Source organism: Zootoca vivipara, chromosome 3, assembly GCF_963506605.1.
Source record: "Zootoca vivipara chromosome 3, rZooViv1.1, whole genome shotgun sequence".
Classification (NCBI taxonomy): Eukaryota; Metazoa; Chordata; class Lepidosauria; order Squamata; family Lacertidae; genus Zootoca; species Zootoca vivipara.
In genome coordinates this window covers 117,329,105-117,354,432 of record NC_083278.1, presented here as the reverse complement: position 1 = coordinate 117,354,432, position 25,328 = coordinate 117,329,105, and the positions used below count along the sequence as shown (strand labels likewise).

General features: G+C 48.6%; 1 protein-coding gene across 2 annotated transcripts in view; it reads right to left on the bottom strand.

Moving 5' to 3' along the window:
- ZNF395 (zinc finger protein 395) overlaps positions 1–25,328 on the bottom strand; it is a 58,066-nt gene that overhangs the window by 11,361 nt on the left and 21,377 nt on the right. For both annotated transcript variants that reach the window (XM_060273190.1, XM_060273189.1), the window contains exons 2-5: positions 12,196–12,442; positions 6,873–7,177; positions 3,634–3,749; positions 84–310 (exon numbers count right to left, since the gene is read on the bottom strand). In XM_060273190.1, the coding sequence (XP_060129173.1) occupies positions 84–310; positions 3,634–3,749; positions 6,873–7,177; positions 12,196–12,432 (885 nt within the window). In that variant the 5' untranslated portion in view covers positions 12,433–12,442. The remainder of the gene's footprint in view (positions 1–83; positions 311–3,633; positions 3,750–6,872; positions 7,178–12,195; positions 12,443–25,328) is intronic.

Sequence of the window (25,328 nt, the reverse complement as noted above, 5' to 3'; positions counted from 1 at the left end):
GGGGGGAACCAGCCAGCGAAGAATCCGTGTCACGTGGGCCGATTCTCCAGCCACTGCCCCTCCCCACTTATGCCGCCCCCTACCTTTCTCTTCCGGGGAGCAGGCTCATCAAAGAGGAAGGGGTCCAAGTCCGTCTCAAAGCCGTCGTCCGGCCGGGGAGAACTGAAGGCTTCGCTCGAGTACTTGGGGCTGGCCTCAGAATGGGGCGGAGACGGGGTAGACAAACCGCTCCAGTGCCCACTGGTGCTGCTGCTGCCACCGTCTGACATGTCTCCGCTTTCCTTCCACACATCGCCCGCCGCTTGGGATGCTGGGGAAAAGAGGAGAGAGGATGAGAGGGGGTTGGACTAGATGACCCTCGGGAACCCCTTCCAACTCCACATCTCTTTGAGAAACAAGACACCAACGTCTTTTCCGAATTGCTCTTTCCCCCCCAGATACTAGGCCAGGCTTCCTCAACCTTAGCCCTCCAGATGTTTTTGGCCTACAACTCCCATGGTCCCTAGCTAGCAGGACCAGTGGTGAGGGATGATGGGAATTGCAGTCCAAAACATCTGGAGGGCTGAGGTTGAGGAAGCCTGTACTAGGCCGTGGCTCAGCAGCAGGGAATCTGCCCAGCATGGAAAGGGTCCCAAGTTCAAGTCTCACCTTCTCCAGATAGCCATTCAATCCATTCACCCATCTATCAACCTCTGTTTTGTTTTGTTTTTGCTTTTTATTTATATACTTTTCAAATTTATACATTTCATTAGTTTTACAATCAATTTAACATTTCAAAATTTGACTTCCTTCCCCCCTCTTTCTGCGGTTCCTTAAATTTATTTTTTGATATCTTCTGCATATCCAAATTCATTTCACTTGCTCATTTAATTATCTACTGTAAATAAAAAGGTAAGGTAAAGGGACCCCTGACCATTAGGTCCAGTCGTGACCGACTCTGGGGTTGCGCGCTCATCTCGCATTATTGGCCGAGGGAGCCAGCGTACAGCTTCCGGGTCATGTGGCCAGCATGACAAAGCCGCTTCTGGCGAACCAGAGCAGCACACGGAAACGCCGTTTGCCTTCCCGCTGTAGCGGTTCCTATTTATCTACTTGCATTTTGACGTGCTTTCGAACTGCTAGGTGGGCAGGAGCTGGGACCGAGCAACGGGAGCTCACCCCGTCGCAGGGATTCGAACCGCCGACCTTCTGATTGGCAAGCCCTAGGCTCAGTGGTTTAACCCAAAGCGCCACCTGGGTCCCTAATCTACTGTAAATATACACCCTTATAAAACTGCAGGTTATTACAATGATCCTGCTAATGTTTTTATCTGTTTACAATTGATCTGTAAATTTATTTGTTTTGCTTTTTAATTATCCATAACTGAAAAGCATATGCACACCTAGGGGGGGGAGGAAAAGCAGCTTCACAATTTTGTGATTCCACCAGAATATTGAGGGTTGTTTCTGGGGTGGGGATACATCAGAGGTCTTGCTGAGATCTGCTGGATCAGGCCAATGGCAAATCTGGTCCAGCATTCCCCTCTCATAGTGACCAACCAGATGCCCATTATGGGAAACCCGAATTTCAGGATTCGAACACAGGAACGCTGTCACTTCTTGTGGTTTCCAGCAACTGATATAAGTTAATTTGTTTCCATGGGCCTGCGCTGGGTACGACATTGCTGGACAAAGCCCAACAAACTCAAAAGGGATAACCTTTGAGCAGGCGTGGGCAGGATTCCACCTGTGAAATTTGCATCTGGAAAGGAGGACGAGAAAATAAACCCCACACAACTCTTGAGCTTCCACAACTGCTCTGCCAACTCAAGTCGATCAATGGCCTTTCCCACATGGGCAGAGTCCTATTTTTAACTTGATTCCTGGGAAGCACCTCTAAATAGAGACACCGGCTCCTCTGGGTGCCCCAGGACCCATCGCTCCCATAATAGGCTGAGCATCCGACTGGAAACGGTGGCTGGGAGTCGGATTACATGCTCCATGCCTCCACCGTCCCCCCTCTCTCTAGGAATGCAGACACCGTCCCAAATGCGGCCAGCTGCCCTTCCTAGCAGCTGTCCGACAGCAGGGCAGGGCGGAGGACACAGCGAGGGAAGCAGACGGTCACAAACAGCAACTCTCAAGGGACTCGGCCGGCAGGCTCCTCGGAGATCGCTTGGCCAGCAAAGTCCAGCCCCCACCTCCTTGCTGGTTTGAGAAGGCGGCTGAACCAGACGGTCGCAGGGGGGACGCAGAGGTCCCGTCAGACCTCGGAGGGAGACGGGGCAGCTGCTGGAGGGGAGAAATTGAGTGCTCTCTCTCACTCAAGGCCCGCTTGCAGACTAGAAGAGCCACTGTCCTGATCCAGGCCAGTGTAGCGCAGTGGTTAGAGTGCCAGACTAGGACTCGGGTTCAAATCCAACCGCTCGGCCACTGAGCATGCCAGGTGACCTTCGGCCAATCGAATGGAACACAGCTGTGGTCAGCCTGAGGAAGGACCATCCACCTTGAGCCGCCCATAAAAAGCAAGTCTAGAGTGAGAGGCTAGGGCGAGGAACGCTGTTTTCAGGAACTCTTCTCGCAGTGATAATTTTGGGGGTGAGCTGAGAGTTTGTTTGGACCCTGGTGAGAACCTGGAGGCTGAGAGGGAGAGTTTGGATTTGATATCCCCCTTTATCACTATCCAAAGGAGTCTCAAAGCGGCTAACAATCTCCTTTCCCTTCCTCCCCCCACAGCAAACACTCTGTGAGGTGAGTGAGGCTGAGAGACTTCAGAGAAGTGTGACTAGCCCAAGGTCACCCAGTAGCTGCATGTGGAGGAGCAGGGAAGTGAACCCGGTTCACCAGATTACGAGTCCACTGTGTGTTAAAAAGAAAATATTATATATATTAGCAATTTTGCATTAACGCAACGTTTTTATGCGCAACAGTGTGTTTTTGCAGTATTTCGTTTACATCGTCTGTTGTCGCTTCAGTTTACTCAAATGTTTTAATCTATTAAGCCGCACAGAAATTGAATGATCAGTAGTCCATCAATCAATCAATCAATCAATCACTTGATCTACATTTAGGTCACATGCTGTTTTCTGGAACAAAACCTTCAGCAAATCTCATTGAGAGGAGAGTCTGAGTGCTCTGTGTGGTGTAGTGGTTAAGAGCGATAGACTCGTAATCTGGTGAACCGGGTTCGTGTCTCCGCTCCTCCACATGCAGCTGCTGGGTGACCTTGGGCTAGTCACACTTCTCTGAAGTCTCTCAGCCCCACTCACCTCACAGAGTGTTTGTTGTGGGAGAGGAAGGGAAAGGAGAATGTTAGCCGCTTTGAGACTCCTTCATGGAATTGATAAAGCGGGATATCAAATCCAAACTATTCTTCTTCTCTTCCTCTGTGACCGCGGAGGAAACAGGACACCTGAACTGCCTGGAAGAGGCTTCCCAGGATTTCACCCTGTGTTTGAAGGGCTTTCACGCATACGGAGCAAATTTGCTTTCTATTGCTCTGTTGCAGGGGAGCAGGGAGACCAGAATGACAATGGAAATGGAAAGCCTTTGCCAGCCTTACTTGGAGGCACCTGGGGTTGAACCTGGGACCTTGTGGCCCTTGCCACTGAGCCACGGGGTCCTTCCTATTTGATCTCGGTGCATCAAGCTCACCTGGGATGGCAGCGTCACCATTAGGGGGGCTCTGCACCACGGGGCTGCAGGATAAGCTGGTCAAGACCATGGCTGCCATCATCTCGTCCATCTCCACAGCAGCAGCATCCGATTTCCTGAAAAGAGAGACCGAAAAAGAGGGTGGAGGGGTGTTGAATATGAAGCCAACATACAAAAAAAGGTGACACACACCAGCATGTCCTACGAGAGACGGCGCCAGGTTTGAACCTGGGATGAGGCTGGATTCGAGCCCTGCTATCGAATCCAGCCTCTTCTGGGCTGCATCAATAGGAGTATAGCATCTAGATCTAGGGAAGTAATAGTACCACTGTATTCTGCTCTGGTCAGACCTCACCTGGAGTACTGTGTCCAGTTCTGGGCACCACAGTTCAAGAAGGATATTGACAAGCTGGAACGTGTCCAGAAGAGGGCAACCAAAATGGTCAAAGGCCTGGAAACAAAGCCTTATGAGGAACGGCTTAGGGAGCTGGGTATGTTTAGCCTGGAGAAGAGAAGGTTAAGGGGTGATATGATAGCCATGTTCAAATATATAACAGGATGTCATATAGAGGAGGGAGAAAGGTTGTTTTCTGCTGCTCCAGAGAAGCGGACACGGAGCAATGGATTCAAACTTCAAGAAAGAAGATTCCACCTAAACATTAGGAAGAACTTCCTGACAGTAAGAGCTGTTTGGCAGTGGAATTTGCTACCAAGGAGTGTGGTGGAGTCTCCTTCTTTGGAGGTCTTTAAGCAGAGGCTTGACAGGCATATGTCAAGAATGCTTTGATGGTGTTTCCTGCTTGGCAGGGGGTTGGACTGGATGGCCCTTGTGGTCTCTTCCAACTCTACGATTCTATGATTCTATGATTCTATCACCCTTTGAACAGCTCGCATTTGTTTCAATGAGCTGCGATTCCAGAATTGCAGGGGTGCCACAGGTTGCCTTCATGGGTGGGAGAGATCACCGTGTCTCACTGGACAGCCTTGAGCTGGGCAGTCCCTGGTCAATAAAGTACTGACCCACCACTGTCCCCTGCTTGCTTCAATGGGTGCTTGGAGCTCAGAGTATCGCTCAACAAGCGGATTGAATTTCTGCACCGGGGAGGGGGGGAGAGACTTCCAACAGTCTGACCCCCCCCCAAAAAAGCGCACTCCTCCACTGTCTCCTGAGACAGACAGGTGCTAACCATCGAGCCAATCAACGAGGGGATTGGATTAGATGACCCTTTGGTCCCTTCTAACTAGAATCGTCAAACTGAAAGGTACCCCCCCCCAATGAAATGCAAGAACCACAGCGGAAGAATCCCTCTAAGCCTTGATCAAGCATCTACTCAACAAGGCAGCAATGGAGGGTTTCAATCGGGACACTCAATTGGTTGGGTTTCAGCAGGCATTTTAAAAAAGGCAGCTTTGAAACCAGCACGGGGGTCAAGGAAAGTCCAGGTCTCTTTTCTCCAAATCTGCATGGAAAGCTGAACTCAGCTCAGCGCTGAACTCGCCTCGCCTGCTTCTCCAGGAAGAGAGATCTATAAGAGGCGCTTTTAACAGAATGAATTATTTAAGCAGTGAGTCCAAACAGCCCCCGAGATTTGGAGAACATCACGTACCTGGAGTCAGGAGAGAAAGCATATCGCTTCCCCCCCCCTTTTATTTTAAAAAATTAAGCATTAGTTGTATCCAGGAGTTAAGAAACCTTTCCTTAGGCTTTCCAGCTTGGACTGCCATGTAATGCTTTGGTCTCCTTTAACGCGGAGGGGCTGGAGCTCAGAAGTAGGCAGGGTGGGGGAGTTACTGAGGAAGGGGCCACATTCAGTCACCAGCATCTGTGATGAAAAGGCGTGTCTGGAAGCAGGATGCGCCCCTCCCCGAGACCCTGAAAACTCCTGCCTGATTTAGGAACATAGGAACCTGCCTTGCACAGAGTCAAATCACGAGGCTCCACTGGTTCAACAGAGCCCCCCCCCCCCCGCCCCTGGCTCACGCGAGCTGGAGGGGGTGTTCTTTAAACTGCTCTGCTGAGCAGCACGCGGCATTTTCACACACACACACACACACACACACACACACACACACACCTCGATATACCGCTGGGCGAAGCTACCATCGCACTCTGCCCCTGGTGTATTGTTTGCTATTGCTATGCAGATTCTGGGGGAGACCAGAACAGGTTGCAATTAAAAAGAAAAGGGGGACTGAACATTACGAAGACCTTTTTGACAGAATGAACATGCTTGATGATATCTGAGGTATCTGAAGAAGTGTGCTTGCTAACCAGGCACTGGAGGGACCTGTCAGGGGTAAGCATGGACCAATGGTACCAAGTTGTATGGGAAACGGCTCTACTAGAAAAACTAACCAGTAAGCTGAAACTGACACAGGGACAAACAGAAGAAGACACCCCAGAAGAAGACACCCCATACTTCACCCCAGTATGGTTCCCCTACATCACTTATACAGCCCAACATGACAACAACAAAAACTTACCGTCAGCATACAAATCAATATGGCTAACCTAATCAAAACATCCTCCCTCCCCACTCACACGAGAAAATAAAGATAATCACAGCCAACCATAAATGAGCAATCACATCTTAAGACAAATCCCGACCTCTCTCACCAACAGAGAAGCACGAACAAACAACAGTGAACCTGCACAAACGGCGATGACGCCGAACCCCTACACATATCACGAAAAACAGGAACATTGGCAATCCACCACACCCAACTCCCCATTCCACCCACCTCTTCCCCCCTTCCTCCTAATGTCTCAACATGTAAAATTGATGTGTAAAAATGATGCATGAGACACTGCTCTACCTTTGTAACCCAAGAAAATCCTTAATAAAAATGATTTTTTTTAAAAAAAAAAAGAAGTGTGCTTGCTCACGAAAGCTCATACCAATGACAAACTTAGTTGGTCTCTAAGGTGCTACTGGAAGGATTTTTTTTATTATGCTTGATGATGGATGCTGTAACAGATTCTGTGCATCACCGGGGGGGTGGGGGGGTGGACTTAGGACACCTTTTAGGAACCTCCCAACTTGCACCCACAGCAGTGCCGGCCCAACTCCTTCAAAAGGCAAGAACTTCAGTGAGGAAGTGAGCAGCCATGTGCAGCTGTTTTAACAATGGCGATCCATGTTTTTAAGGTGGTCTTATCACTTGCAAGCTGCCCCGGAAACCGAGCATTGTAAGGAAATAAGTATGACGCAGCCATGAGCGAAACATCTGGGACTCACCTTTTTGGCACGTCGATGCTCCTGGAGACCGACCTGGGTCCAGGTGCGGCTGTGGCAGCTGCCTCCATGGTCGGTCCGTGGTCCATGGCCACTGGGACGGCCTCATAGCCCGTCATGGCAGGAGCCCCGAGGTCCATCTCCAGGGCTGGGAGAGGCAAGGCCTGGATGTTAGCCAGCCTCACTTCCTCGGCTTTCCGGCAGACATAGAAGCCCTGCTCCAGAAGAAGCACCTTCACTTCGTTGCTGAGGTGGTCATGGTGCTCCACCAAACCGGGGGCCTCTTGCCCTTTGTAGAAGACATAGACCTATAAAGGGAGGAGGAGGAGAAGAGGAGTAGTAGTAGTTTGGATTTGATATCCCACCCGAAGGAATCTCAAAGCAGCTAACATTCTCCTTTCCCTTCCTCCCCCACAACAAACACTCTGTGAGGTTAGTGAGGCTGAGAGACTTCAGAGAAGTGTGACTAGCCCAATGTCACCCAGGAGCTACAGGTGGAGGAGTGGAGACGCTAACCCGGTTCCCCAGATTACGAGTCTACCGTTCTTAACCACTACACCACACTGGGAGGAGGAAAGGCACTCTCTCGTCATGGCTGCCGTTTCAGTCTGCGGCTCAAACCCCCAAGCCCAGTGTGCCATGCCTTGGGTTTTCAAGTTCCGAACTACCCTGAGATCTAAGGATGAAGGGCAGCGTGCAAATAAATAGAGAAATAGGTAAAGGTAAAGGGACCCCTGACCATTAGGACCAGTCGTGACCGACTCTGGGGTTGCGCGCTCATCTCGCATTATTGGCCGAGGGAGCCGGCGTATAGCTTCCAGGTCATGTGGCCAGCATGACAAAGCCGCTTCTGGCAAACCAGAGCAGCACATGGAAACGCCGTTTACCTTCCCGCTGTAGCGGTTCCTATTTATCTACTTGCATTTTTTGACGTACTTTCAAACTGCTAGGTTGGCAGGAGCTGGGACCAAGCAACGGGAGCTCACCCCGTCACAGGGATTCGAACCGCCGACCTTCTGATCAGCAAGCCCTAGGCTCAGTGCTTTAACCCACTGCGCCACCTGGGTCCCTAAATAAATAGAGAAATAAAATATACTAAACCCCTGAAAACAGGCCCCATTGTGCCATAGAATCATAGCTTTGCAAGGGACTATGAGGGTCATTTGGCCAACCCCCTGCAATGCAGGAATCTTTAGCCCAACTTGGAGCTCAAACTCACGACCCTGAGATCAAGAGCTTCGTGATCTCTATCAACTGAGCTACGCCCCCCCCCCCAGCATCCTTCTGAAGAAAATTGCACCTTCAGCCTAGCAGGAGTGAAGAAGGTGTTTGACTAGCAAAGCTGTGTTCGTGTTATTATTACTGCGATTTGTTGAATTAATTGACTTCCGAAGCACTGTCTCAATGCAATTCACACCTAAGATAATTGAAACCACAAATGCATTTAAAGCAAGACCGAAATCCTAACAAGCAGACACTTGTGGTACAGTCCCTGTTGTTGAGATTCCTGCATCTCAGGGGGTTGGACTAGATGTCCCTTGGGGTCCCTTGCAACTCTACAATTCTATGATTCTATGACCCATTTATCCAGCTGGGACAAGCTCATCTGGGAGACCTGATATCCACGGCCTAGATGGGTTTCCCCTCTCCACAGTGACCTAATTGGACACAGAGCCACTGCCTTGATTCCCAAAGTCTATTTTTACGTATGTAATTGCATCTGTGCGGAGATTGTCACACTTGTGTTAGTTATTCTTGGGGACTATTTATAGAGAACTCCGGTTACCCTATGGAAAGACTTAGGGTGCTGTAATGTACAAGCCGGTATGGAATGGGCAGCAGAAAATGAGAGATAAAACAGCACCCTCTTGGGAGGATAGATTAGCTGTGGACCAGACTCGATGGCTCAGAGTAGCATCTGCATGAAAAATCCCAAGAGCCTGCTGGATCAGGCCAAGAGCCCATCTAGTCCAGCATCCTGTTGTCAAAGTGTCCAACCACAAGTAAAAAGGTAAACAAGGACCCCTGGACAGTTATGTCTTATCAAAGGCAACTATGGGGTTGCGGCGCTCATCTTGCTTTCAGGCCGAGGGAGCCAGCGTTTGTCTGCAGACAGCTTTCTGGGTCATGTGGCCAGCAGGACTTAACTGCTTTTGGCACAACAGAACACAGTGATGGAAGTCAGAGCGCACAGAAACATCCGTTACCTTCCCGCCACAGCAGTACCTATTTATCTACTTGCACTGGCGTGCTTTCGAACTGCTAGGTTGGCAGGAGCTGGGACAGAGCAACGGGAGCTCACCCCGTCACAGGGATTCGAACTGCCGACCTTCTAATTGGCAAGCCCAAGAGGCTCAGGGTCAACCACTATGGTGTCTCCATTCCCCTCATCCAGCATGGGAAACTGAGGTCCAGCTCCAAATGCCTCGTCAGTTTTCTCACTGCAAGAAGTGAAGTTACAGGGAACCAGGCAGAGGGCCTTCTCGGTGGTGGCGCCCCGCTTGTGGAATGCCCTCCCATCAGATGTCAAAGAGGAAAAACAATTACACGGTTTTCTGTAGACAGCCCTGTATTGGAAAGCTTTTAATGTCTGATGTTTCAATGTGTTTTTTATATTCCGTTGGAAGCTGCCCAGAGTTGATGGGGAAACACAGTCAGATAGACAGGGAACAAGTAATATATGAGGAGGAGGAGGAGGAGGAGGAGGAGGAGGAGGAGGAGGAGGAGGAGGAGGAGGAGGAGGAGGAGGAGGAGCATCACCTACAGGACCGCCTCTCCTGGTATGCCCCGCAGAGGACCTTAAGGTCCACAAACAACAATATTCTGGAGATCCCGAGCCATAAGATGGCTAGATTGGCCTCTACTAGAGCCAGGGCCTTTTCAGTATTGGCCCCAACTTGGTGGAACGCTCTTTCCCAGGAGACCAGGGCCCTGCGGGATTTGTCATCTTTCCGCAGGGCCTGCAAGACAGAGCTGTTCCGCCTGGCCTTTGGGTTAGACTCAGCCTGACCCCTGTGTTTTCTTCCCTCATGGCTTGGATTTATGGACTACTTGAAATGAGGCTGCACTTTAAATTTTAATACTGTATTTTAATCTGTATTTTAATTAATTGTTTTTATGTTTTATTGTAATTCTGTTGGTGTGAGCCGCCCTGAGCCCGGTTTTTGACTGGGGAGGGCGGGGTATAAATAAAAATTTATTATTATTATTATTATTATTATTATTATTATTATTATTATTATCATCATCATCATCATCATTTAGCAGTGCCTGAACACAAGACCAGCACTCTCCTCTCCTGTGTTTTCCAGTAACTGGTATTATTAATAATAATAATAATAATAATTGAGTTTATATACCGCCCTATACCTGGAGGTCTCAGGGCAGTTCACAACATATATAATCAGAATAAATCAGAATAAACAGAATAAAAACAACAACCCCCCAATAACACACACACACACACTCCCAGAAAAGAGCCACATGTCTTCTAGGGCTGTGAGAGAGGGAGAAGAACCTTTCTCCATCCAGGTTGCAGAAGACACTCTGAGCTCCCCAGAAAAAGAGAACGGCACAAACATCATAAAATCAATGTGAGGCAGGCCACAGCCTGGGCACGAGACACCCACTTCCGTTCGGAAGCTTCGCAGACGGATGCTTGCTGAATCGGGATGGGGTTTCTGCAAGAGCCCACAAGTCTGTCCAAACTCAACAGGAACCCTGCCCAGTATGTTTTCTGGCTAGCTGGCCTGGCTTGCGAGCTGGGACTTTGGGGTATATCCAAGAAGCCTTTGGACCTTGCAATCTCACCCACCCATCCTCAAATATCGAAACCTGTGCCAGCACCCACCTATAAGGCCAACATAAAAGGGACACGGCAGAGAGGTCGTTTTCACAGGCCATCCTGGCAGGAGACACTTCTTATTTTGCAACAGTGTTATAAACTCATATACAGTCAAACCTCGGTTCCCGAAAAAGCTCCGTTTTGGAACATTTCAGCTCCTCGACGCCGAAAACCTGGAAGTAACTGCTCTGGTTTCCGGATGATTTTCGGAAGCTGAACATGCTATGCGGCTTCCGTTTTGAGTTTCCCTATTGTATTGAGGCTTCCGCTTTCAGTTTTCGGTTGTCGGAGGTTTCGGAAGTCAAACGGTCTTCCGGGAACGGATTACGTTTGACAACTGAGGTTTGACTGTATAAACTAGTCACTAAATGGCAACTTAAACTTATGGTCACCGCAACGTAAGATCTTTTTCCCCCCAATGAAATTTATCGTTGTTGTTAATTGAATTTATTTATTTTAACAATTTTTCAATTGGTTTTTAAACAAATACAAACACGGTAACCAAGTTCAAAAAAGTTTCTTGGAAGGTGTCTCTATCCGTTATGCCTTTAATTGCCCCCCCTGTGAAATGCTCAGACATTGCTGTATCCCCACTGCTTTCCCCTTTAAGTTGGAAGAGCTGTGGAAAGCTTGGTTTGTTTATGCATTGGTGGGAATGGACTTATGTTTAAAAAATTCATTTATGCAGTGCTTTTTTTCCTGGGGGGACGCAGGGGTACACATACCCCTATACTTTTTGTGAATATAAGTTTGACCTCGTTGAGGGGCAGTATTTCAATATGAGTATGAAAATGAGAGTACCCCCAAACATTTTTTAGAGGGAAAAAGCTCTGCATTTATATACCGCTTTACATTTTAATCCTGCCAATCTAGCAGTTCGAAAGCACATCAAAATGCAAGTAGATAAATAGGAACCGCTACAGCGGGAAGGTAAACGGTGTTTCCATGTGCTGCTCTGGTTTGCCAGAAGCGGCTTTGTCATGCTGGCCACATGACCTGGAAGCTTTACGCCGGCTCCCTCGGCCAATAATGCGAGATGAGCGCGCAACCCCAGAGTCGGTCACAACTGGACCTAATGGTCAGGGGTCCCTTTACCTTTACCTTTTTACATTTTAAAGGGGGGGGGAATCAAAGCAGTATAAAGGTGAAGGGGCCCCTGACCATCAGGTCCAGTCGTGTCCGACTCTGGGGTTGCGGCGCTCATCTCGCTCTATAGGCCGAGGGAGCCGGCGTTTGTCCGCAGACAGCTTCCGGGTCATGTGGCCAGGATGACAAAGCTGCTTCTGGCGAACTAGAGCAGAGCACGGAAACACCGTTTACCTTCCCGCCGGAGCGGTCTACCTTAAAACATCAAATCGCTCACTCTGGAATATAGTTGTAATAGAGGGAAATCATGCATAATTTGAGATATTAACAAGGACTAGAAACTCCAGACCCCTTTTACATGCTACCACACCCAGCAGAACAAATTGGTTCGGTTACCTTTTGGCCTGTTTGCAGGAGTGGCCAGTTCTGGCTCTGACCGCCAGAGTCTCTGACAGGCTCCTTGAAGCGGCCGTCCTCACACGAAGCCAGCCGAGGAGACTCTTTGACATGCTCCGGCTGCAAGGGAGGGAGCTGGGCCATCATCAGCACCCCGTCCCCCAGCAAGGGGGGAGCGGAAATTCGGGCGCCCAGCAAGGACCGCTTCCCCAGCCTCCTGGAGAGAACACTCGCCATCTCGGACCCGCTGCAGAGAGAAAAAGGGGCAACAAAGGTTAGTTCACGGGGGATGGGCGACTGTATTTTCATATTTGTTTTCTCCATAAAATTTATGCACCTCTCGGTTGTAAAACAAACCAACTCCAAAGCGGCTTACAAAGAGAGTAACACTGTAAAACTATCAGTGAAAACGATGCTTCAAAACATTCAAAAATATAGTATCAGCAATGGACTGAAAACAGATTAAAACACACATCCACATTCTTCACGTGGGCTTCTCTGTTCTCAGTGGGCGCAGAGAAGACTATAGGGAAGGCGCTTGCCTGATGTCAAGTGGCAGAGAGTTCCACAGTACTGATTCTGCCACCCAAAAACGGATTCAAGTTACAAGAAAGGAGTTTTTGTCTAAACAGGGAAACAGTTTCCCTTGGAAGGTGGTTGACTCTCCTTCCTTGGAGGTTTTTAAGCAGAGGTTGGATGGTCATCTGTCCTGGATGCTTTAGCTGAGATTCCTGCATTGCAGGGGGTTGGACTGCATGACCCTTGGGGGTCCCTTCCAGCTCCACAGTTCTATGATTCTACGAAACATGGAACCTGTAACCGTGCCAGTTCTGCCAATCACAGATTTGTAGTGTTGGAAGGGACCCCTGAGAGGGTCACCTAGCCAGGCCTTCAAGCAGAGTTAAAACACTCCTGGGTGGAAAATATTGGTAGTGGCGGAGCATCTCCTTTGCATGGAGAGCCCCCCCCCCCAATTCAATCCCCGGCAACTCCTGGTAGAACTGGGAGAGATCCCTGACTGGATCCCTGGAGAGCCACTGCTGCCGGTCAGTGCAGGCAGTATTGAGCCAGGTGAGCCAATGGCTATGACCCAGCGAAAGGCAGCTTTCTAGGAAGCAGTGATGAAATACGGGGGGGGGGAACGCATGTTTCAGAACCTCAGGGAAAGCACAAAGGGGGTTACTGTGCCGTTGCAAACATGCAACATCAGGAATTATTATTATTATTATTATTATTATTATTATTATTATTATTAATACATACCCCACCCATCTGGCTGGGTTTCCCCAGCCACTCTGGGGGGCTTCCAACAGAATATTAAAATACAGTAATCTATTAAACATTAAAAGCTTCCCTAGAGCTCCCTTCAGATCTCTTCTAAAAGTCTAAAATGTCGCCTGCAGAAACCCCACCAAATGCAGGGGCCTCTCAAACAACAATCGCCTTCCCAGCTGCTTTCGATGCGGTTCGACCAAGACTGGGGTGTCTCGGGAGCGGTGGCAGAGAGGCAGGAGAGTGTGCAGCAAGTGTTTGTGCAGCCAAGTATAGTAGAGATATTCATTTATTTTGCATTTGACCAGGGAAGTTTTTTTAAAAAACAAAACAAACCAGGAGGATGGCAGGCAGGCAACACCAGTGCCCACGCGTCCGTCTCCCCCCGCCCCCCAAGGGACAGCGCTGGCAGGAAGCGGCAGCCGAGAAGCGGAGGGATGAGCCTCGGCTGTGTAAACAGAAGTTTGCGCTTCCAAAATTCAGCAACAATTCCGCCTGTTTCTAAAGAGATCTGCAGCTCCACCGCCGGGCAAGCAGGGTTCCTAGAGGAAGCCCGAGCTCAATCGAAGCCCAGAGCTCACCTCTGGAATCTGCAACAGCGAACATGTCTTCTGGGCATGGGCAGAGAGCCTGGCTCGGGGCTGGCACCAGGGGACCATACAGGAGACCACCAAACCTCCATTCTCTGAAGATGCCCCTACCTACCTTTCGGTTGCCACCTGCTCGGCAACCAGCACCTGTTTCCACCCTCTTGAATTGGGCTCTCCTTTTGGGTAGCTGAGATGACTGGGCCCAAGGGATGAGGGCAAACTAACTGGCAGGGGTGACGGCAAAAAGGAGACCAGCCCACACATCTGCCAGATGTGCCCCCAAAATGCTGCCACTGGGTCTGGCAGCACAACCTAAGGAGAGCCTACCAGATCAGGCCGACGGCCCATCTAGTCCAGCGTCCTGATGCCCCAACCAGATGCCCCAATGGGAAACTGGAAAGCAGGATCCAAGCACAAGAGCAACACTCTCCCTTCCTGTGGCTTCCAGCACCTGCGATTCAGAAATATTGGTGTGTGGGCAGAGCATAGGCCTCCTGGCCAGTAGCCTTTGATAGCCCTCTTCTCCTCCATGAATTTGTCTAATCCTTTGTTGTTGTTGTTTAGTCGTGTCTGACTCCTTGTGACCCCATGGACCAGAGCACGCCAGGCACTCCTGTCTTCCACTGCCTCCCGCAGTTTGGTCAAACTCATGTTCGTAGCTTCGAGAACACTGTCCAACCATCTCGTCCTCTGTTGTCCCCTTCTCCTAGTGCCCTCCATCTTTCCCAACATCAGGGACTTTCCCAGGGAGTCCTCTCTTCTCAAGAGGTAGCCAAAGTATTGGAGCCTTAGCTTCAGGATCTGTCCTTCCAGTGAGCACTCAGGGCTGATTTCCTTCAGAATGGAGAGGTTTGATCTTCTTGCAGTCCATGGGACTCTCAAGAGTCTCCTCCAGAACCATAATTCAAAAGCATCAATTCTTCGGCGACCAGCCTTCTTTATGGTCCAGCTCTCACTTCCATACATCACTACTGGGAAAACCATAGCTTTAACTATTTTTAGCGCCACCTCCTTTTTTAGAGCCACCCAATTTGGCAGCCATCACGGCCTCCTGCAGGAGGGAGTTCCACAGTTTAGCCGTGCACTGCATGAAGGACTGGATCTTATCCGTCCTGAATCTCGCAACATTCAGCTTCTTTGGAGTTCTAGTGTGCTGAGGGAGGGAGCAAAAACTTCCCTCCGTCCACTTTCACCAAGCCAGGTGTAATGTTATTCACTTTATCATGTCGCCTGTTCCTCACCTTTTCTCAGAACTCAGCCACCACAATGAGTCCATGTATACCAGTAAGGACGGGGTGTTTTAATTCTTGGGAGCAATTTCCAAACTGGTCTGAGCTACAGCACTTTTTAAGAACGTAAGCACCAGGTAGGGGCCAAGCCAGAGGAAGAGCAGCAGAGATATGGCAATGTGAGCAAAGCACTTTTGGAGGAAAGTAGAGGCACACAGCATACACCTGGCGCCCTCCAGATGTTATGGACTACAACTCCCATCAGCCAAAGTATCATGCAGCTGTGCTGACTTGGGGCAAAGGGTTGGATCTCTACACTGCATCCTTAAACCAGTTTGAGCCATTCCCTCTTCTTCACCTGGGAACCGGAGTTTGTAGAAAGGGATTTCTAACAGCAATGCACCCAACTGCTACCCCAAGAATTATTACTATGAACCTCACACTCCATCGCTAAATACCATCATCACCTTCAAAGTAGCCCAATGTAGAGCACATTGCAGTAGAAAGAGAGATCATGTACCACTCTGGCGAGACAGTGCACACAGACGGGAGTTAGGTAGACAGCCGCCCTGGACACAGAATTAACCTGCACCTCCATGGACAACTGCAAGTCCAAAATGACTCCCAGGCTGCGCACCTGGTCCTTCAGGGGCACAGTTACCCCATTCAGGACCAGGGAGTCCCCTGTCCCCCAGAAACAGTACATAAACAACATAAAGTACATTGGGTTTACATTGCTTTAATTGCCACACATGCACCCCTCTGCAAACACTCCCATCGCACTGCCAGCAAAGGAAGGTGATCATGTGGGATGAAGAGGCTGCAATTCCCCCGTCAAAGATGGCCGGCCTGGGTCACAAGGAAAAGTTTGGTGCCACGCAGGGGCTGAAAGACTTGATTGACATGCCACAATTCAGAGGCTTCACCCCCTCGTGATAGGCTCATCCAAATGACCCATTTACTGAACGCTCATCCTGATTCGCTTGCACATTGCTTCCACAGAGGTTAGACAGTGTCCAATCTCTACCGAGCATATGTTCCGATTTATTCACGGGGCAGGTCTACAACAACGAGCATTCATCCTGACGTGCCCGCGTAGGGGCCATGCATCTTTTCATTTAACCATTTATTCATCCCATACTTTTAAGCGCATTTCCTCATCACCCTCCCCGAACCCCTTTTTAAAGTGGGTATATTGCACTTGGACAACAGAGCACTTTAATCCACTTTTAACTGTGCAAACCTAAGATTCCAGCATGTGCGTGGATCTCTCCCAGAATATACTGCCCATCTGAAGGTGACCTTAGCCAGACAGGAATGCAAAGACAACTTATCGCCATAGCTTTTTCCCTTAATCCCCCCCCCCCAAAAAAAATCACGTCATATCCAGGATTCTGATAGGGATCGAGATGATGAAAAGGTAGACCAGTAAAGAGAATCAAGTTGGAGGAACAGGTCAAGAGCAAGTCATCACCCCTATGCACTAACCATGGTAGCAGGAATTGGAAAGGTGTACGAAAAGGTGACCCGAATGATCAAGAGGATGGACCAAATCCCATAGGAGGGAAGGTTGCAACGCTTAGGACATCTTAAAGAGGTAAAGGTAAAGAGGCCCCTGACCACCAAGTCCAGTGTGGTGTAGTGGTTAAGAGTGGTAGACTCGTAATCTGGGGAACCAGGTTCGTGTTTCCACTCCTCCACATGCAGCTGCTGGGTGACCTTGGGCTAGTCACACTTCTCTGAAGTCTCTCAGCCCCATCCACCTCACAGGGTGTCTGTTGTGGGGGAGGAAGGGAAAGGAGATTGTTAGCCGCTTTGAGACTCCCTCGGGTAGTGATAAAGCGGGATATCAAATCCAAACTCTTCTTCTCTTCTTCTTCTTCAGTCGTGTCCGACTCTGGGGTTGCGGTGCTCATCTCGCTCTATAGGCCGAGGGAGCCAGCGTTTGTCCGCAGACAGCTTCCGGGTCATGTGGCCAGCATGACAAAGCTGCTTCTGGCGAACCAGAGCAGCGCACAGAAACGCCGTTTACCTTCCCGCCAGAGCGGTCCCTATTTATCTACTTGCACTTTGATGCGCTTTCGAACTGCTAGGTGGGCAGGAGCTGGGACCGAGCAACGGGATTCGAACCGCCGACCTTCTGATCAGCAAGCCCTAGACTCTGTGGTTTAACCCACAGCGCCACCTGGGTCCCTTAAAGAGGTAACGGTAAAGAGGTCCCTGACCATCAGGTCCAGTCGTGTCCGAATCTGGGGTTGCGGTGCTCATCTCGCTCTATAGGCCGAGGGAAAAGGCAAGGAAAACCCAACACGACAAAGGTTTATGCTACTATGTTTGGCATGCAGAAAACGGCTAGAGAGACATTTTTCTCCCGCTCTCATAACACAAGAACTTGTGATGCTCACTGGTGTCAAACCCTTCTGTGCTGCCTGGCCTTTAAAGCCCTAAACGGCCTTGGCCATATTGATCTGAAGGAGTGTCTCCACCCCCATCATTCAGCCCGGACACTGAGGTCCAGCTCCGAGGGTCTTCTGGCAGTTCCCTCACTGCGAGATGTGAGGTTACAGGGAATCGGGCAGAGGGCCTTCTCGGTAGTGGCACCCGCCCTGTGGAACACCCTCCCATCAGATGTCAAAGAAATAAACAATGATCAGACTTTTAGAAGACATCCGAAGGCAGCCCTGTTTAGGGAAATTTTTAATGACTGATGTTTTAATGTATTTTTAATCTTTTGTTGGAAGCTGCCCAGAGTGGCTGGGGAAACCCAGCCAGACAGGTGGGGTATAACTAATAAATTATTAGTATTAGTATTATTAAAGGTAAAGGACCCCTGACAGTTAAGTCCCGTCGCAAATGACTCTGGGGTTGCGCTGCTCATCTCGCTTTACTGGCCAAGGGAGCTGGCGTTTGTCCGCAGACAGTTTTTCCAGGTCATGTGGCCAGCATGATGAGCCGCTTCTGTCGAAACCAGAGCAACACACGGAAATGCTGTTTACCTTCCCGCCACAGCGGTACCTATTTATCTACTTGCACTTCGTGCTTTTGAACTGCTAGGTTGGCAGGACTGGAGCGGTACCTATACCTATTTATCTACTTGCACTTTGACGTGCTTTCGAACTCCTAAGTGGGCAGGAGCTGGGACCGAGCAACGGGAGCTCACCCCGTCGCAGGGATTCGAACCGCCGACCTTCCGATCAGCAAGCCCAAGGCTCAGTGGTTTACAACACAGCGCCACCCGCGTCCCGTTGTTGTTGTTGTTGTTGTTGTTGTTGTTGTTGTTGTTGTTGTTATAGCCCATTTGGGAGATGTCAACTGACAGGTGTATGTGGCTCAGGGGAAATGGCCTCCTGGGCCAAGACTGGTTCACAAGCTGAAACCCCCACCCCTTCAAAATATACTATGACTCCTGCACGAGCCCTAGGTCAAAGGGAGTGGTGGCCAAACTCGGCCCTCTAGATGTTTTGGGACTACAACTCCCATCATCCCTAGCTAACAGAACCAGTGGTCAGGGATGATGGGAATTGTAGTCCCCAAACATCTAGAGGGCCAAGTTTGGCCACCACTGGTCTGAGGGGTTGGGTGGACCCTGCTGGGCGTGGGTGCCAGACATCGCAGCCAGGGAGCACGCTGACCTGCTGGAGAGAAAACCAAGTTAAGATGCAAGACTGTGACTTGGCAAGACGAGGGTTCAGATCTTGGCTCAACAATACCGCTAGAAAGGCAGGATATAAATAATTCCAGTAAACCAGTTAAAAATATCTCATGGCTCTGAGCAGCCTCTACTCCAGGGTGGACATGCCCTCATCTGCGGAATGGGATCAGTCTGGGCCTGTCTTGCAGCATTTCTGCTTTGCTGAGTAAGGAGCTGTTCTTAGCCGTCTGGGCTTCCAGACGGAGCAGGCTAAAAGATCCTCCAATATAATTTTAGGCCAGTGAATTCTGACGATGCAGAAAGCCCTTTTAATAACCATGCATGCAAATTCAGGCTACTCTGCATGCCCATTTTATGGGTGCTATGGGTGAAATCTGGAACATGTCCAGAGGAGGGCAACCAAAATGGTCAAAGGCCTGGAAACGATGCCTTATGAGGAACGGCTTAGGGAGCTGGGTATGTTTAGCCTGGAGAAGAGAAGGTTAAGGGGTGATATGATAGCCATGTTCAAATATATAAAAGGATGTCATATAGAAGAGGGTGAAAGGTTGTTTTCTGCTGCTCCAGAGAAGCAGACACGGATCAATGGATTCAAGCTACAAGAAAGATTCCACCTAAACATTAGGAAGAACTTCCTGACAGTAAGAGCTGTTTGGCAGTGGAATTTGCTACCAAGGAGTGTGGTGGAGTCTCCTTCTTTGGAGGTCTTTAAGCGGAGGCTTGACAGCCACCTATCAGGAATGCTTTGATGGTGTTTCCTGCTTGGCAGGGGGTTGGACTGGATGGCCCTTTTGGTCTCTTCCAACTCATTCTATGATTCTATGAAATCCGGCTGCAGTCGCTACCCCACCACACTTTATCTATCTATTGCATGTATATTCTGCCTTTTCTTCAAAGCTCAAATTGGTAACGATTCTTTTAATCCCCAGAACAACTCTGTGAGGCAGGTGGTCAGGCGATGAAAGAGAGTCACCATCTTCCGGGGGGGGGGGGTCCGTTCCACTGTCAAACTGCTATTACTGTCAGAAAGTTCTTCGTAAGGGTTAGCAGGAATCTCCTTTCTTATCATTTGAATCCATTGGTTTGGGTTCTCTTCTCTAGCTAAACATCCACAATCCCTCAGTCATTCCTTGTAAGGCTTGGTCTTCCAGACCTTGAACATCTTGGTTGCCCTCCTCTGCACGCCTTCCAGCTTGTCAACAACCTTCCTAAATTATGGCACCCAAAACTGGACACAGGACTTCAGGTGAGGGTTTGACTAAGGCAGAAGAGAGCGGGACCCTGACTTCCCTTGATCTGGACCCTCGACTTCTGTGGATGCAGCCTAGAATAGCATTAGCCACCTCAATATTACAGTCACCAATGCGGATGTGTGGACTGTTGGCGATGACCCAGGATGTTGGCCTTTGGTCAGGCTGATGGCGAGGCTTGGGAAAGCAGTTGATGAGTCTCTGTAGAGCTTCCTTGGGGTGCACTGTCAAGGCTACATCGTCCGCAAACATCTCTCGGATAAGGACCCCCTTTTGGTTGGTGTGGAGACGTGTTGGGTTGAACAGGCTCCCATGGCTCCTTGAACAGAAGTACAGTTGTGTCTTGAATCCCAAACGCCTTGGTACTCGGACATTTCGGCTCCGAATGCCGCAAACTCGGAAGTGAGAGTTACGCTTTGCAAACATTCTTTGGAACCCGAACATCCGACGATGGATTCCGTTCGATTTCAAAGGTACGACTGTACAAGCTGTCTTCAGGCGAGCTGAAGGCATAGGAGAACAGAAGGGAGAAGAATATGCCAAAGAGGTTTGGGGTGAGAACACAGCCCCGTTTCATACCACTCTCTACAGAGAAGGTGTCCATGCTATTGGAGAGTGCTGACTGCTCTCGCAGAAGGATACAATCATTTTTTGAAGCTCAGGTGGACATCCTATCTCGCTGAGCAGAGTGAAGAGTCCCTTTTGGCTGACGAGGTCAAAGGCCTCTCAGGTCTACAAAGGCGATGATGCCCAGGGGTGTCTCTGCCCCTGGCATTTTCCCTGCCGCTGGCGCAGCGAGGAAATCATGCCGACTGTCGACCTCTGAGCTCTAAAGCCGCATTGTGACTGTCTGCGAGTGGCTGTAATCTCTTGAGAACGCACACGGGCAAAGGCTTCCCCCAAAGTACCCTGCAGGGAGATTCCCCGGTGGTTGTTTACAAAAAAAAAAAAAAGATAGGGCGATAAAGCTATGAATAAGAAAAAGTCAACGAGGACAGCCTACGCCTCCCCGCTCTGCTTCCATTCTGTTATTTGTTTCCTGGCCTAGAGACTCTCCATCTCTCTCTCTCTCTCTCTCACACACACACACACACCCCTTGCTCTTTGCAAGAGCACTGCATACCTGCAATACCTGCAGGGGGCGGATAGTCGGGTGGGTCACCCAATGAGTAAATCAGAAGATTAGGTCTGGTCCTATGCTCTGCGCACACAACAAAAGCCACAATGTGCCCCACCCTCCACAGGGAGGCAGCAGGACAACACCCAATGCTGCGGTTTATTATATTTTTATTTTGGTTTTATTTATTTATTTATTTGCTATACTATTATTACTATTAATAATAATTAATCAATCAATTAATTAATTGATTAATTATACCCTGTCTCATCTGGCTGGGTTTCCCCAGGCACTCTGGGCAGCTCTCAGCAGAAATGCAGAAAACTCGATAAAACATCCCAACATTAAAAACTTCCCTAAACAGGGCTGCCTTCAGATTATCATCATTATCATCACATTTATTTATATCCTGCCTTTCTCCCCCCAGACTGGCTTACACAAATTAAAACAACACAGATGAAACACAAAACACTAAAAAAAACACACACACACACATAGAAAAGATCATTAAAATAGAAAAGATACAAACGATACGTTGTTTTAATATTCCAGCGGTCCACAAGCTTTTCAGCTGCTCTGATGAAAAATCGTACAGCAACTCGCACGGTGCATTATGGAGAAATATTTAAGTCGTCCACCAAGACCCTCAACAATTTTCAAGTGGTCCGTAGGGGGCAGGAAAATTGCAAAACCTGTGCCCTATACAACTAGTACTGAATGGTGTAATGTCCAGGAAACCAAGTAAAGCAAGCCTTTAAAAAAAGCCTCAAAAAAAAAAAGGACACCAACTATTTACTTTAGCACTCCAGAAAGTCTGTTATGCCGGAAGCATTTTTGAGCAAAATGTTAACTCTTTGATTGAAAGCAGCTGTATTAAGAATATTCAGAGCAGGCAAAGTATCATGGGATTCAAAATTCTGTGTCTGTGTGTAAAGAAAACAACTTGTTCATCTTCAAAAGTACAATGCACAGGTGAGAGTCTTAGGCTCCCAGGTCAATGGAGAGGAAGTGACAACTCACACCTCAAAACGCAGGTAAACTCATCCCAGGGGCCATCAGAATACAACCCGTGAATTTCGAAATCCAGGTTCCTGGTGCCAAAGTTTTATTCCAGGCAGCAAAATATTGAGCGACCCAAAATTCCACAGGGAATGTCACAAGTTTTGTGCCACAAGGTGTGTTTTGAGTCGCAAAGCAGAGGTCTTCGCTATCTTCAAGGGGACCTACTCGCATGTAAGGCCAGCCTAGGCTGCAAACTCTAGACTCCTTGCCTGGGACTAAGTCCCACTGAAGACAGCAGAACTTACTTCCAAGTAGACATGCACAGGATTGCACCATTAGCTTCTATATGTTGTTTTTGTTTTTTAAATTGAAGTACCAAAACACAAGCTCTGCAAAATTTGCTTCGCCATTTAAATCCAGGCGAAATGCGAAATGCTACTACCATTGAGATGTTCCCATTCTGTCCTTATCTAGAGAGCCAGTGTGGTATAGTGGTAAAGATTGCCAATTGCACTAGCACCTGGGAGAGACCTGGGTTCAAACCCCGCCTCTCGACGTTCATTGGGTGCCCCTGAGGGCCAGTCCCTACCTCTCAGCCTACCTCACAGTTGTTGTGGGCATTAAATGAGGAGGGAGAGATCCCCAAAGACCTCCTTGAGTTGGAAGGGAAGTCGTCTAGTCCAACCCCCTGCAATGCTAGAAACAAATAAATATTATCGTTATTATTAGGCTACAGAAGCTACAGTAAGAAGCTACAGTTAGAACTGGATATGGAACAAGTGATTGGTTCAAAATTGGGAAACGAGTACGACAAGGTTGTATATTGTCTCCCTGCTTATTTAACTTATATGCAGAATTCATCATGCGAAAGGCTGGACTAGATGAATCCCAAGCCGGAATTAAGATTGCCGGAAGAAATATCAACAACCTCAGATATGCAGATGACACAACCTTGATGGCAGAAAGTGAGGAGGAATTAAAGAACCTTTGAATGAGGGTGAAAGAAGAGAGCGCAAAATATGGTCTGAAGCTCAACATCAAAAAAACCAAGATCATGGCCACTGGTCCCATCACCTCCTGGCAAATAGAAGGGGAAGAAATGGAGGCAGTGAGAGATTTTGCTTTCATGGGCTCCTTGATCACTGCAGATGGTGACAGCAGTCACGAAATTAAAAGACGCCTGCTTCTTGGGAGAAAAGCAATGACAAACCTAGACAGCATCTTAAAAAGCAGAGACATTACCTTGCCGACAAAGGTCCGTATAGTTAAAGCTATAGTTTTCCCTACCATAATCAAGGACAAAAGGACAAAAGTGGTAAGGACCTAACAGAAGCAGAAGACATCAAGAAGAGGTGGCAAGAATACACAGAGGAATTATACCAGAAAGATATGGAGGTCTCGTACACCCCAGGTAGTGTGGTTGCTGACCTTGAGCCAGACATCTTGGAGAGTGAAGTCAAATGGGCCTTAGAAAGCACTGCTAATAACAAAGCCAGTGGAAGTGATGATATTCCAGCTGAACTATTTAAAATTTTAAAAGATGATGCTGTTAAGGTGCTACACCCAATATGCCAGCAAGTTTGGAAAACTCAGCAATGGCCAGAGGATTGGAGAAGATCAGTCTACATCCCAATTCCAAAGAAGGGCAGTGCCAAAGAATGCTCCAACTACCGCACAATTGCGCTCATTTCACACGCTAGCAAGGTTATGCTTAAAATTCTACAAGGCAGGCTTAGGCAGTATGTGGACCGAGAACTCCCAGAAGTGCAAGCTGGATTTCGAAAGGGCAGAGGAACCAGAGACCAAATAGCAAACATGCGCTGGATTATGGAGAAAGCTAGAGAGTTCCAGAAAAACGTCTACTTCTGCTTCATTGACTATGCAAAAGCCTTTGACTGTGTCGACCACAGCAAACTATGGCAAGTTCTTAAAGAAATGGGAGTGCCTGATCACCTCATCTGTCTCCTGAGAAATCTCTATGTGGGACAAGAAGCTACAGTTAGAACTGGATATGGAACAACTGAGTGGTTCAAAATTGGGAAAGGAGTACGACAAGGTTGTATATTGTCTCCCTGCTTATTTAACTTATATGCAGAATTCATCATGCGAAAGGCTGGACTAGATGAATCCCTAGCCGGAATTAAGATTGCCGGAAGAAATATCAACAACCTCAGATATGCAGATGACACAACCTTGATGGCAGAAAGCGAGGAGGAATTAAAGAACCTTTTAATGAGGGTGAAAGAGGAGAGCGCAAAATATGGTCTGAAGCTGAACATCAAAAAAACCAAGATCATGGCCACTGGTCCCATCACCTCCTGGCAAATAGAAGGGGAAGAAATGGAGGCAGTGAGAGATTTTACTTTCTTGGGCTCCTTGATCACTGCAGATGGTGACAGCAGTCACGAAATTAAAAGACGCCTGCTTCTTGGGAGAAAAGCAATGACAAACCTAGACAGCATCTTAAAAAGCAGAGACATCACCTTGCCAACAAAGGTCCGTATAGTTAAAGCTATGGTTTTCCCAGTAGTGATGTATGGAAGTGAGAGCTGGACCATAAAGAAGGCTGATCGCCGAAGAATTGATGCTTTTGAATTATGGTGCTGGAGGAGACTCTTGAGAGTCCCATGGACTGCTAGAAGATCAAACCTATCAATTCTTAAGGAAATCAGCCCGGAGTGCTCCCTGGAAGGACAGATCGTGAAGCTGAGGCTCCAATACTTTGGCCACCTCATGAGAAGAGAAGAATCCTTGGAAAAGACCCTGATGTTGGGAAAGATTGAGGGCACTAGGAGAAGGGGACGACAGAGGACAAGATGGTTGGACAGTGTTCTCGAAGCTACGAACATGAGTTTGACCAAACTACGGGAGGCAGTGCAAGACAGGAGTGCCTGGCGTGCTATGGTCCATGGGGTCACGAAGAGTCGGACACGACTAAACGACTAAACAACAACATAGTTTTCCCAGTAGTGATGTATGGAAGTGAGAGCTGGACCATAAAGAGGGTTGATCGCCGAAGAA